Here is a 13,213-nt window from a genome sequence, read left to right as displayed (position 1 = left end):
ACACTCAGGATTCTTCCAGACTCAGTGGGACCGCCAATCCAGACTCTAGTCCGAGGCTGGAATGCTCTTCTCTGGTCCTTCCAAAGCCCCCCTGTCCGCATGGCAGCTCCTCTCTCCGCCACACACAGGCAGCGTCTCCCCCGGTGCAGGAGCAGCCCGGCTCTGGGCCTCTCTAGAATTCATTGTTTCTTAGACCATGAAGAGTCTGGTTTTTGTTGATCATTGTGCGGACGAGGACCTGAAGTGAAGAGAACCAAGCCCCTCGTCCAAGGTTGCTCCCCTCGTGCACAGCAGTGTCCGCCCACCCGGCCATTCGACTGTGGAGGCCGTGTTCTGCCGACTCCACGATAAATAAGGGATAGATTTTAACAAAATTATACAATTTAATAATAAGGAGGGGGGGCTGGGGCTGTGGCTCAGTGGTAGAGCGCTCGCCTAGCATGTGTGAGGCACTGGGTTCGATTCTCAGCACCACATACAAATAAATAAAATTAAAAAATTTCATCAACAATTAATAAAAATATTTTAAAAATTTAATAATAAGGATAGATTTTGTCCTTTGCTTCAAGTGCCAGGCGACAGTTAATAAGTGGCATTCTGTCAAATGTCCTGCCCTCACTAGCTTAGGCCTGGGACACAGTGCAGAGGAGTGCTCAGCAAATATTTATGGAACAAAGGGAGAAATGCCCACCCACAACACCACACACGCACACACACGCACACGCACATGCACACACACGCACACGCACATACACATGCACATACACACACATGCACACACACGCACATGCACATACACACACATGCACACACACGCACATACACACACATGGACACACACATTTGCACACGCACACATACACACTACACATGCATGCACACACACGCACACACACATGCACACACACATGCACATACACACACAGGCACACACACGCACATGCACATGCACACACATATGCACACGCACACATACACACTACACATGCATGCACACACACACACACACACATGCACACACACACACACATGCACACTTAACCCCACCTGGCAGAGGAGCCCTGTGTCTGAAAGGTTCTGAGACTCTCTGTCACAAGGATGGAGCTTCTTCCCCTTCTCCACCAGCCAGTGGCCTGGGGAACCAGGGACCAGGACAGCGAGGACAAACGTGAGGTTCCAGCGTGACCTGGAGCTGGCAGACATCCTCTCTGGATCTCACCAGGCTCCTGGCTCCAAGATGCCTGCAGCCATTTGATTGTGGTGGATGGTGGCCACGATGACATCAGGGTCCAGGGCCGTGGCGCTGGGAGGCTGCGGCCTCATCAAGGGGTGTGAGTCGGGGACTGTGGGAACCAGCAAGTCCTCGTTCTTGGGGGACTGGACTATTAGCCCAGGAACCTAAGGTGGTCAGCACCCGTGGTCAGCACCGGCCTGGCTTTTGAATCAAGAGTGGACAGTGGAGGACGCTGGACACCCCTGAAAGTTCCTGATGTGAACATCGAGACCCGAACAGACACACGGACTGCACCTGGGAGAGACGGTGCCCATCTGTCACCTCGGTAAATCACTGTGATGTGACCGCCCAGGACAAAACCCTTTCCCTCCAGAAAGAGATAACAGCGTGACGCTTCAGGGAGGAAGGAACAGGGAGCCTTAAAAAAACACACACAGAACACAAGAAATGTGTGTGAGTGTGAGTGTCAGTGTGTGTGTGAGAGTGTGTGTGTGTGAGTGTGAGTGCATGAGTGTATGTGTGTGTGGTGAGTATGTGTGTGTGTGAGTGTGAGTGTGTGTGAATGTGTGTGTGAGTGTGTGTGAGTGTGTGTGAGAGTGTGGTTGTGTGTGTGAGTGTGAGTGTGTGTGTGTGAGTGCATGAGTGTATGTGTGTGTGGTATGTGTGTGTGAGTGTGAGTGCATGAGTGTGTGTGTGTGTGTGAGTGCATGAGTGTGTGTAAGTGTGTGAGTGTGTGTGTGGTGAGTGTGTGTGTGGTGACTGTATGTGGTGAGTATGTGTGTGTGAGTGCATGAGTGTGTGTGAATGTGTGTGTGAGTGTGTGTGTGTGTGGTGAGTATGTGTGTGTGAGTGTGTGTGAATGTGTGTGTGTGTGAGTGTGAGTGTGTGTGTGTGTGAGTGTGTGTGTTGCTCGTGAGGGAACCCAGAGCCCTGAGCAGGACAGACAGGTGCCAGCCACGGAGCTCCACCCCCAGCTTTGAGGGGACAACAGGACACAGAAACAATAATGTCATTAGAAGGTTTGGGAGACAAAGTTGAGGACGACTCTCAAAATCATGTCACACCATAAGTCATCAAAACCCGGAGAGAAACGGTAAGATTAGAGGACGGGTGGGATCACCAACACGCAAATTAGAGGGTTCTGGAAAGATGGAGATGTGCAGAGGACACGCCGAGAAAGCAACGGAGGAAAACACTCTGAGAGACGGGAAGGTCAGGGTGAAAGGCCCCCACAGGGCTCAGCTGGGGAAGTGGAGCAGGTTTCCACCAGGGAACGTCAATGGGGAGTTTTAGGACTTTGCCAGAACACAGGAGTCTGCAGGCTTCCAGGAGGTAGGGACAGAAGGGGAAGGCTTTCAGCTACTCAACAGCAACCCGGGAGCGAGAAAACAGTGGCACGGAGCCTTTACAATTCTGAAGGGAAAGAATTCCTCACTTAGACTCCTATGTCGAGCCAAAATACAAAAATATCCTTCCACGTGCGAAGTCTTGAGAAATGTGCTTCTCACCCTTTCTCAGAAAGCTACTGAAGGATGCGCCCCACCAAAATAAGGGTGTGAACCAAGAAAGAGAGAGATGTGGATCCAGGAAGCGGAAACCCAGCTCAGAATTGGTGAAAGGAGCCTCAAGTGATGGGAGGGAGATCCACCGTGCCCTCTGCAGAGGGTCCCACGTCCAGTTCAGAATGGCCGGAAGGTTCTGGGGAGACTTTGTTCAGGATCATGAGATTGGAGAAAGCCGGATATAACGAAGATACCAAGAGCGATTTGGACAACTGGCTGGAAGTTCGCCGTGACAATATTCGTGATGAATACACAGAAAACTAAGCAAATGAAACAAGCCAGTAAGAGTCACAAGGTTGAGTGCCACCTCACTCAAATGATGGGACAGTTACTTAGGAAGGATGCAGGGATGGACAGGGGCAGAGGGCCGAGGTTTGGAACTCATCTCCTGTGGCGGGAGGTGACGGAGGCTGCCAAACACGAAACACCCCAGCAACCCGGGCTTCATGCCGCGATGGGGAACTGAGTAGCAGAGGGGTCCCCTGAAGGCGGTGACGGGCTGCTTCGGGGAAGAGGAGGCAGAGGGGTGGGGGCTGGACCTGCTGACTCCTCCACCTGCTCCACTGATCTCACCCGGAGGCTGGGCAACTGCCAAAAATTAAGGACCAAAACCCGATGATGGAGCACAACACGTGAAAGAAAAGACTCTGAATGAGGCCTCTGTCTGAGTGAGCGACACGGGCCAGCACCCGTCTCCCGATTTCCATGACATTCTTGGGTCACGGAAGGGGTCATTGTTGGGTGGAGCTGGGGGAGGGCCGGCGGGATTCTTCCAACTATTTTTTTTAACTGTTTCACACTATTTTACATTAAAGTTATGCACACAGCAGTCACACCAGGAGAAGGTGTGGACCCCAAAGTCTCAGGTCACCTCTGCCCGGAGCCTGGGTGGAGGCTGGGGCTCCAGGCCTCACAGGTTCAGCCTCGCAGTCCCGCTGCCTTTAACAGGAATCAGAGCGGCCGCCCGCAGGCCGGGCCTCGGAGCCTTGGCGGGAGGCCAGGGTGGCCGCTTTGTGGCCAGAGGCCAAACTGTTCTTCTCTGGCATTTTGTGTGGCTATGGGGGAGAGAGAGAGAGAGAGAGAGAGAGAGAGAGAGAGAGAGAGAGAGAGAGAGAGAGAGAGAGAGAGAGAGAGCACTGAACCAAGGCGTGTCACGGTGCTCTTCAGGGGACACCGTGCCTGTCACTGCTGGGAAAATGAGCCTTGATCTGGAGCCGCGCTTGGGAAGAGTGGCCCCGGAGGACTCCCCACCGCAGTTCGAGGCCCCGGGGAGGGACAGCAGGGCCAAGGCTGAGGGGGGCGGGCCTTTACACGCCCGGAAGCGGAAGTGGGGCAGGAGGACTGGACACTGAAGTCAGCGGTCTGAGTTCAATATGGGGCAGCTCGGCCCCAAATCTGCTTCACATGGTGCCACCTCGGCAGGGCCTCACACGTCCTGAGCCCCCGTCCTCACCCGAACCTGGGTGTTCAGGGAGCAGGTTGGAGATCCCAGCTGCCCCAGCATCTGCCCACGGTGCACATGGGGAACGTGGCTCAGAGAGGTTAGGCAGCTGGCCCGAGTCACACAGGGTGGAAGCCCGCCGTGGGTTTAAAGGCGCGAGGATGAGAAGGCGTGAGGATCTCGGGGCTCGGGGCTGGCTTTCCGACACCACCCTCCGCCGTGGCCTGTGCTCCGTGAGTTCGCCACCCCCTCCTCCACCCAGAGGGCCTTCGCTCTGCGCCTGGCTCCGTCCTGAGACAGGAGCTGGGACGCCTGCAGCACCCAGCACCGACGTCAGCCAGAGCACGAGGTGGACACACTGGGACACACTGGACTCCTCTGGAGGGTCTCATCCTTCAGTCACCGGAAAAGTGTGCAAGGACGTCCCCAGAAGGGAGCAGGGGACCTCGGCTCAGCCCAGCAGGGGCTTCCAGGGCACGTCTGAAAGAGGCGCGGGGCCGCTCCAGAGAGCAGAGGGCCAGTCGGAGAGCCGCCGCCACACACCTCTCCTGGCGCTGAGCCCGGTCCAGCCAGCGCCCCCCGTGCCCAGGTGCAGGGCCTCGCCCAAGCGCAAAGGACCGAGGCCGCTCAGTGGAGCTGTTGTAGGTCACCGGCTCCGGGAGCTGTGTTTTGCTGCAGCGGGAGACCCATACAGCTGCCCTCTGTCCCCAGGTCTGAGCCTCTTGTTCTCCTGCTTCAGGACGCAGCAGAGCACCGCCTACGGCTCCAGGGGACACACCGGTAAGACCCCGATTCCCCCACTTACCAGCCGTGGCCGCAGGCAGGTTCCTACCCTCCCTCCGGAACGTTTCTGTCCTTCCTCCACAACATTCCAACAGCAGTCCCCTGGGCTCTGGGTCACTGTGAGTGTGCAGTGAGATGATGCTCAGTACCTGACACGTGTGCAGTGCTCGATAAAAGCGTTGAACTGCTGCTAAGTACTTACTGAGCTCATACTACATGCCGCCCCTGATCCTGAAGTGAAGAGGCGAAATAAGACGGACCAGGGCCCTGCCCTCATGGAGCTTATATTCCAGAAGGGAAGACAGGGTAAACATGACAAATAACATAAAGGTCATATGTGCTCTGAAGCACAATGTGACAAGTGACTGAGGCAAGGGACTGAGTAAGACAGGCCTCTCTGGGGAGTGACATCCAAGCCAGGCTCCAGGTACCAAGAAAGAGTCAGCCAGGGGAAGAGCAGGAGAAGGGGTGTGTGGGAAGAGGGAACAACACATGCAAAGGCCCTGGGGTGGAGCTCAGGGAGGCTGGCGGGAGGAGCAGGTGGGAGCAGCCAGTCTCCGTGGTCCCAGGAAGCGCAGGTGATTGGCCGTGAGAGCGGCTGATACCGATGTTAGCTGAAGTTCAAGGCCAGACCTTGGGTAAAAGCTTGGTTCACGCTGGACAAGTGCCCATGAGGGAGGCCTTCAGGCCTGGCTTGGGTCGTGTTGCCATGGACACCTGTCACCAACCCCGCTGGGAACCAGAGCAGCTCCCAGAGGTCACACCCTCTGGGCCCTGACCTGACCTCGCTGGCCACGTGCCACCTGGCCGAGCCTCCCTTCCTGTCATCGGGAGGGGGGTGGGGGGCTGCACAGCTCGGGGCTGGTGCTCCGCAGGGTGTCCACCCACGGGCCCCAGGCCAGGCCGCCGTCCCTCCTGCTCCAGCCAGGCTCCAGGACGCAGCTGGAGGAAGGGCCTGGATGACAGGGACTGGGGGCAGCCAGGGGACCGTCCAGACAAAGGAGCTGCCCAGACGCACTCCTCACGAGAGCCGGCCACCGGGCCACCGCCACGGCGGGCAGTGCCGTGCCCAGGACTGGGGCCCGCAGCCACGGGACCCCAGGGGAGCCGCGGCGCAGAGCGGGGCCGAGTCTGCTGGGGACAGGGCCACGCTGCCGCCTCCACGTGGGCACAGTGTGTGCCCCACCCAGACCCGGCACAGCCATGAGTCCTGCGTGGCTGACAGACACACGCAGTGCAGGACAGACAGACAGACAGACACGCAGTCGGGCGTGGAAAGCACAGCAGAGTGGGCCGCTGGCAGGACGGACGCCGCTCCCGGGAGGACGTGCACACAGAGCCGCAGTCGCCGCCCTCCGAGCTCCTGCTCCAGGTGATTGCACCTGGGGACAGAAGCACCTGGACCCCACCCTTGCCCGGGCCTCGCCACGGATCGGGCGGCTAAGCTGAGCCCGGATCAGGAATTCCCAGTTTCCTAGCAGTGGACATGAGGGGTGGTGTCCGCAGCTGCCCTCTGACGTTCCAAAGGCTAATTCTGTACCTCTGGCTGGAGGGGACTCAGTGTACGTTCCTGCCATCCAGGGTTGGGTAAGGCCATCTTCTGGCACAAGGACCTCCCTGCCACCCTGGACTTCTGGCTCTTCTTCCCATAGGCCAAGCTCATGACTGCCTCAGGGCCTTTGCACCCCCTCTGCTCACTGTCTGAAACCCCCTCTACCCAGGTCTTCTCCTGATTCCCTCCTTCCCAACATTCAGCTCTCAGCTCAAATGTCACCACGTAGGAAAGGCCACCCTGACCCACCTCCTCACAATCCCTCCTTTAAAGCCAGCGGCTCAGGCTCAGTTGTTTGCTACCGAGGTTCTGGGCCCTGGCTGCTCGTTAGTATCACCCGGGGGGGGGGGGCGCCTATCCAAGGATCCTTCCATGCCGGGCCTGTGCAGGCTGATTAAGGACCCCTGCTCTGTGGGTCCCCAGTGCTGGCACTTAGGAAAAAACCCTCACACCATCTAATGCGCAGCCCAGACTGAGAATTCCCAGCCCAGAGGCCTCACAGCCAGCAAGAAGGCAGCGCCCCCCATCCTTGCTACAGTTTATTGAGCACCTACTGTGTGCCCACTGTGGTGGTTACATGCTTTGTGCCTGGTGCTGACTGTGTGCCAAGCACTGTGGAAAGTCCCTGCTGGGACAACAGCTCTGTGATGTGGCAGCTGCTACCATCCCCATTTTACAGGTGAGAAAAGGAGGCACAGAGAGGGACAGTTGCCTGCCCAAAGCCACACAGCCAGAAAGTGGCAGAAGCAGGAATGGGCCCAGGCGGGTGGCTCCGGGGCCTTGTCTTCAATGCTGACCCTGAGCCGCCCTGTTCCGTCCAGTCCTCATGACTCGGCAACCACCAGTAGAGAGTGAGGAGTGGGCCAAGGCCATGTGGGCAGCATCCAAGCCACTGGGACTCCACAGTGCAGGGTGCCACCAGGGAGGGGGTGGCTTCCTGATCCCTAAGTCCTTGTTCCTCCAAGTCCTGGAAACCAGCCCTGGGGGAAAGGTGCAGACCAGAGGCTGGCCCTGCTGCCCGTGAGTGGTCACAGGTCCTCTGGGTCCCCTGCCACTCTCCCTGATGGCAGTTTTCCTCCTTAACTATCCAAGCTCAGCTTCTCTGGATGAACGTTCTCCTTCTTCCTAGAAACGGGAGCAGTCCTACATCTGAGTGGAGGACCCCAAAGCCAAGGCACCTTGAGCCTGTGTGGGAGCCCCAGTGCCAGACTAGAGCACAAACAGGAACGGGGCGTGCCAAAGCCCTGGGCAGGACGTGCCCCTGGTAGGACAGCCCTGGACAGTCAGGTGCTGTTCCTCCAGCCACCAGCCCGAGCGCCACAGCGGGTGCTGGATGGAAATGCGCTGTGACACAGGTGGTGACATTTGGGGGCCTCCAGCTTCCTCCAGAGAGGAACAAGGCACCAGTGGCCCCTGGGGACCCTGAGCTCTGCGTGACACCTTCGGATGCCTGGAAACCGCCCGCGTGCGTCACTGCCCGGTCCATTAACGTGCGCGTGCTATTTCGGGCGGGTGGCCGTGTTCTCCGGGGTCACAGCCTCAGCGGAGCAGGAAACAGCCGGGCAGCGGGCGGCGGCGACGGGGAGGGGAAGGGCCGGGCCGGAGAGCGCGGAGGTGGCGTCTGGCCCTGAGAGTCCAGGGGTGGAGACCCCGGGCCGCGCCCCCGCCGCGCGCCCTGGAAACGCCTTCGCTCGAGCCTCGCGCTCTGCCTGGAGCTTCCCGAGGAGTCTGTCGGCTCCCCCCACGTGGCTGCGCCGACATCTGCCGCAAGTCACCGGGGACATCCTGCCTGGGGTTGGGGGCACAGTTTTCATTTCCAGCTCTAGTTGCCTCCTCCGGAGGCGGACCCCCCAGCCCCCTCCCCGCCTCACACAGGGTTACAGTCCCTCCCAGAGACGGGGCCACCTTCTGCTCGTGACCAGGGCGCATCTGCCTTCCCAGGAGGCCTTGGACGTCAGGGAGGACCCGCTAGGTCCCTGGGCCAGCCTCCCGGGTCCAGGCCAGCCTGGTGAGCCCCTCCCGCTCCTGCCAGCTCCACTTCAACCGCCCTCTTTCCTGGCACCGACCCCAGCCCCCATCCGCCCTGAGCCCAGTGGAGGCCGAGCTCCCGCCAGGGGTCTCCAGGACTCTTCCACGGGTCCTCCTCCAGCTTCACTTCCCAAGGTCTCTGGGGCCTGGGCTTGCCCTGTGCCACCCAGCCAAGGTCCTGCCCTCCCGCCTGCCACTCAGGGCCCTTCCAGACCCGTGTCCTCTAATCTGCTCCCTGACCCCCGCTCTGCTTGGGGCCTCCAAACTGGGCCCCGCAGCTTCCCTCCACGGCGGTCTCAGGTTCCCTGCATTCTGCTCTCTGCTTAGAGATCAAAGGGACCGGAGGCTGGCCCTCGCGTCCCACAGAGCAGGTCACCAGAGCGGAGGCGCTTGGATGAACCTAACAGCGGGCCATGGACTCATCCCAGGACCTGATTCTGTTGGGAAAGAAGTATTTTGACAAGTGCTGGGAGGAAGGCAGGAGCCTGGGAGCGCTGCCAGAGCCCGGAGCTGGGGGAGGCGGCCCTGGGAGGGGCCTTTCCCGTCCCTGGGGAGCGACAGCTCCTACGTGCTGGTCTCAGTGCCCGGGGACTGCGGGAGCTCTGCACGGAACACACTGAAGCCGTGGGGCACTTGGTCGCTGGCTGGCAGAGCGGCAGAGGAACCCCCTCGGGAGGCACCACGCTACCAAAAGGATGGCCCAGGAGCAGGAGGGCTCAAGTCAGGTGGAAATGGCCGTCTTCTCAGTGCCCATCCAAACCTAAGGCGGTTTTCCTGCCCGTCTGCCCTCTGGAGCAGTCCCTTAGGGTCGTCCATATACGAGGGAAAGGTAGTTTTTTGCAGGAAGTCCAAGGTCAAGGCATTAGCAGTGTCTGGCCAGGGCTGCAGGTGCCAGTGGTGGCGCTCCCCCACAGTGAAGGGCGGGGGGCAGAGGGGCCTAGTGGCTCCGCCAACGCTGCCCGAGGTCCTCTTCTGAAGGCCCCGGCCACCGACCTCAGCGCCTGGGCAGCGGTCTCGGCACCAGGGCTGTCTTTCCACCCGGCGGGGCTTCCCAGCCTTGGTCTGTGGCTCCCCAGCCCTCGTGGTCCCGGCAGGCACAGTCCTGCCTCCAGCACCAGGGGAGGGCGGGAAGGGGAGGCCCCCGGAAGGAGCATGCCCCACTTCGGCGCCCACCCACTGTCGCAGGTGCGTCAACAGCCGCCAGGAACAAGGGGGTGGGAGGGCAGCTGCGGGCCGCTGAACATCCTGTCCCAGGGCAGGAGGGGGATGGCCGCGGGGAGCCTCCGCCAGGTGCGGTCTCTCTCCCAGAGTTCCTGGGTCTGGAGAATCCGAACCAGGAAACCAGTAGAAGTCCAGGGGGGCCACGGGGCGGGACCCACAGCCACATCTTGTCCCCATGGCGCTGGGGGTGGGGGCTGGCCCTGCCGTCACTGCTTCTTCCAATTTGTCTCAGCTTCAGGACAACCATGCGGGGCCCATCAGTATCCCCATTTTCTAGAGAAACTAAAAGGCAAGGGATGTGCTCCATGTCCCCAAGCTCAGGGGTCTGCACTGGTTTGCAGCCCTGGTGGGCGCAGAGCTTGGAGCGCAACCAGGAGATACAGGAGCGCGGAGAGATCTGCTCCATGCAGCAGGTAAGAGCACCAGGTCCTTCCCAGAGAGCTCCCCGCGGAGCAGGCCAGGGGCTCCTGCTGGGGGACACCCCACCCCCACCTTGTGCCGTACTCACACAGGAAAGACGTCTCCCGGGCTCAGCTCCAGGTCCCGCTCCTGCAGACATGGCAGGTTCAGAGGGGGCGGCCTCTGGTGGAGAATTCAGGGCGGTAATGAGCGGCTTGCTCCAGGTCATCCAGAGAGAGTGGGCAGACTGACTCGTGGTGGTCTTGGTGCTCCATGTGTAAAGGTAAAATTTCTAAGCTGACTCTAAGCTGCAAGAGTCTGAGTTAAAGTGTAAAAGACTGGGGATTGTAAGGTTTCTAAGTTGAAAGGCTTGGGCCAAAAATAATAATAATAGGCCAGGTATTGTTAAAATTCCTCTGCTACCCCCGGAACCTGTACTCTCTGTAGCTGTTAGGACAATACCTGAACTGCCCAGTAAATATTTCCATTGATTCCCTGGTTGTTTATTAGCTAAGGGCTCCAAGTAGCTCAGACGTAAGCATCCAGGCCACAAAACCAATCAGTTGAAATGTTACCCCGCTCAGGGGTGACCAACCACCCCTGCCCAGATTGTTCCCGCCAATAAATGTACTAATCATGGCTCAGGGTTGTTGTTCAATTTTCCCGCGCCTCAAGATGATTTGTTCTGATGTATGCAAAGCCCCCCACCCTCTCCAAAAAGTGTACTTAAGCTCCTCTTGACCTCTGCTCTGGGCTCTGGGCTGCTCTCCCTTCCTGAGTGGGCCTTGAGCCCCAGCATGCTGGTTCAATAAAACTTCCCCCTGCAATTGCATCAGGCTGGTCTCTTGTGTGGTCTCTCCCTCCGACGCTCTGCTGGACCCTTACACATGTAAGATCCTCTGGAACAAAACAGTGACTTCCAGGGACGGTGGCTTCCCACCTCCTACCTGCCTGGGAACAGCAGCTGCAAAGCCGGGATCTGAAGGCGGCGCGGGCTCCAGGGCCCAGCTCAGGACCACCTCAGCCCTCAGCCCCTGCTGAGGGACGCGAGGAAGCTGTGGCCGGGCCACCTCGGGTTCTCCGTGACGACAGTGGAAGCTGCTGAACCCGGGAGCTGTCACTCCCTGTCCCTGGTGTGAAAACCGAGCAGACTTCCCCAGGCTGAGAGAGAGGTGCCCAGCGCAGGGAGCGCCCAGGGAGCTGTCCCCGAGGGGAGTGACAGCCCTTTCGCTCGTCCTGCTGGGGATGAGCAGACATGCAGGCGGCTTTGGCCAGGCACGGAGTCCAGTGCCTATCATCCAGCAGAGGCTGAGGCAGGAGGATCGCGAGTTCAAGGCCAACCTCAGCAACTTAGGCCCTAAGCAACTCAGGGAGGCCCTGTCTCAGAATTAAAAGTGAAAAGGGCTGGGGATGTGCTCGGTGGTAAAGGGCCCTGGTTCCATCCTCAGCACCACATTGAAAGTTAAGTTTTTTAAAAAAATTGCAGGAGGCTTTGAACTTCAGTAGGGTTGGGGGCAAAGGGCGTACAGGGGGTCTCCTCTAGTCCTTGGAGGCAAGGTGGACAGCAGCTGCTACCTGGGTCACTCAAACACAAAGCCACAGGCAAGAGGCTCCTCTCCATCTGCCTCCTACTGCACGGAAGCTTCCAGACCTCAGCCAGGCGCTCCCTGGGAACGAAGTCACAGATGTGAACTCCCCCGCGTGGCCTCCTGACCCCCTGGGCACACAGGGTGCTCCCATCAGGCTGCTCCCATGACACCGACGGCTGAGACAGGGTCACAGACCTCCCCGAGCCGCCTGTCCCCGGGATCCAGGGAGTATTCTGTCCCCTGCCCAGGGACGCCGCCGAGGGGCTGTGGGGACCCTGTGTGGGAGACAGAGCCAGGCGAAGGCCCGGCCCCTCCTCCTGCCAGGCCACGGCTGGTGGACAGCTGCAGCGTTGGGAGCCGTGGGTCCTCGGAGGCCGCTGTCCAGGCCATGACTGAGCCCCAGGCCTGCGGGTCCTGCCCTCTCCTCTCAACCCCAGGCCAGCGACGGCCGTCAGAGCAGTCGGGGCGGACGACGCCACGTGTCCTCATGGCCACGGCTGCCCAGCCAGCCGCGAGTTTCCGCATCTCTAAGGCCAGGTCCTCCCCCCTGTGGGCGAAGAAGGGCAGCTGGGGAAGATGAGCCCAGGGCCACCACATGCATGAGGGACAGAGCAGGGCGCAGGCCCCGTCCCGAGATGGTGGAGGCCCTCCCACCATGAGGAGCCGTGGTGAGGCAGCCTGGGGGAAAGAGGGCGGCGGCGGACCACACCCCGAGCGTCTTGGGCCGCAGCACCCCAGGGTGAGTCGCGACCGAAGTCCAGCTGCCCCTGGACCTCACCCCCACAGCCCAGAGGAGAAGCCACGGTGGTACCCGGGGTGCCCGCCCTGTCATCTGCAGCTGGGGCACCAGGGGTGGGCGGCCAGCCACTGCGGCCAGAGACCCCTTCCCCTTCACAAAGGTCAGAACTTAGAGGCCCAAGGTCTCTCGTTGGTGGGGGCGGTCCTGGCTCTGTAGGATCTGCAGAACTGGGTCCCCGTGGCCATCAATGTGGCCAGCTTTTCCTTCCACCCCCCCTCCGACCGCAGACTCTCTCTTGCGTGTCTGAGACCAAAATTATAGGGAGGGGAGGAAACCACAGCATGAGAGTAAGTCGGTCCCCAGAGACAAAGGAGGCGCGTGGAAGAGGCCCCACGGCTGCGGAGGCCGGGGAAGCACTCGGAGGCCGGGGAGGGTCTCCGGTCCTTCCCAGCTCAGGCCCCTGGAGATCCAGTCTGACGTGATCCTTTGCACGATCTCTGGACCCTCCCCAAATTGACCTGAGCTCTCCTGGGCAGGATGATGTTCTTGGCAACTCAACAGTTTACACCAAACAGGAAAACAGAACGGACTGCGGACCAGGAGCTCCCAGAGGAAGCAGAGGGCCATCCGGGGAGCAAAGCAAAGTCAGGGAAGCCCAGGGTCCT

General features: G+C 59.9%; 1 protein-coding gene across 2 annotated transcripts; it reads left to right on the top strand.

Moving 5' to 3' along the window:
- Positions 1–3,928: 3,928 nt before the first annotated feature.
- On the top strand, positions 3,929–11,052 carry LOC120889572 (uncharacterized). Of its 2 annotated transcripts, XM_078046174.1 has the most exons (3): positions 3,929–4,826; positions 4,949–5,017; positions 7,702–11,052. In XM_078046174.1, exon 3 carries the CDS (start codon positions 8,019–8,021, stop codon positions 8,925–8,927), a length of 909 nt encoding a protein of 302 aa, XP_077902300.1. In that variant the 5' UTR covers positions 3,929–4,826; positions 4,949–5,017; positions 7,702–8,018; the 3' UTR covers positions 8,928–11,052. The 2 variants fall into 2 exon arrangements, with proteins under 2 accessions (XP_077902300.1, XP_077902299.1); XM_078046173.1 differs by having other exon boundaries at positions 4,949–11,052.
- The last annotated feature ends 2,161 nt before the right edge of the window (positions 11,053–13,213 follow it).

The sequence above is a fragment of the Ictidomys tridecemlineatus genome, chromosome 4 (genome assembly GCF_052094955.1).
Source record: "Ictidomys tridecemlineatus isolate mIctTri1 chromosome 4, mIctTri1.hap1, whole genome shotgun sequence".
Lineage (NCBI taxonomy): Eukaryota > Metazoa > Chordata > Mammalia > Rodentia > Sciuridae > Ictidomys > Ictidomys tridecemlineatus.
Note: the sequence above shows the minus strand (reverse complement) of the source record. Positions and strands in the feature narration are given on the sequence as shown.

What these genes read in the sequence shown, in the direction of transcription:
- LOC120889572 (XM_078046174.1), top strand. Translation starts at nt 8,019, where the DNA reads ATGCCTGGAAACCGCCCGCGTGCGTCACTGCCCGGTCCATTAACGTGC.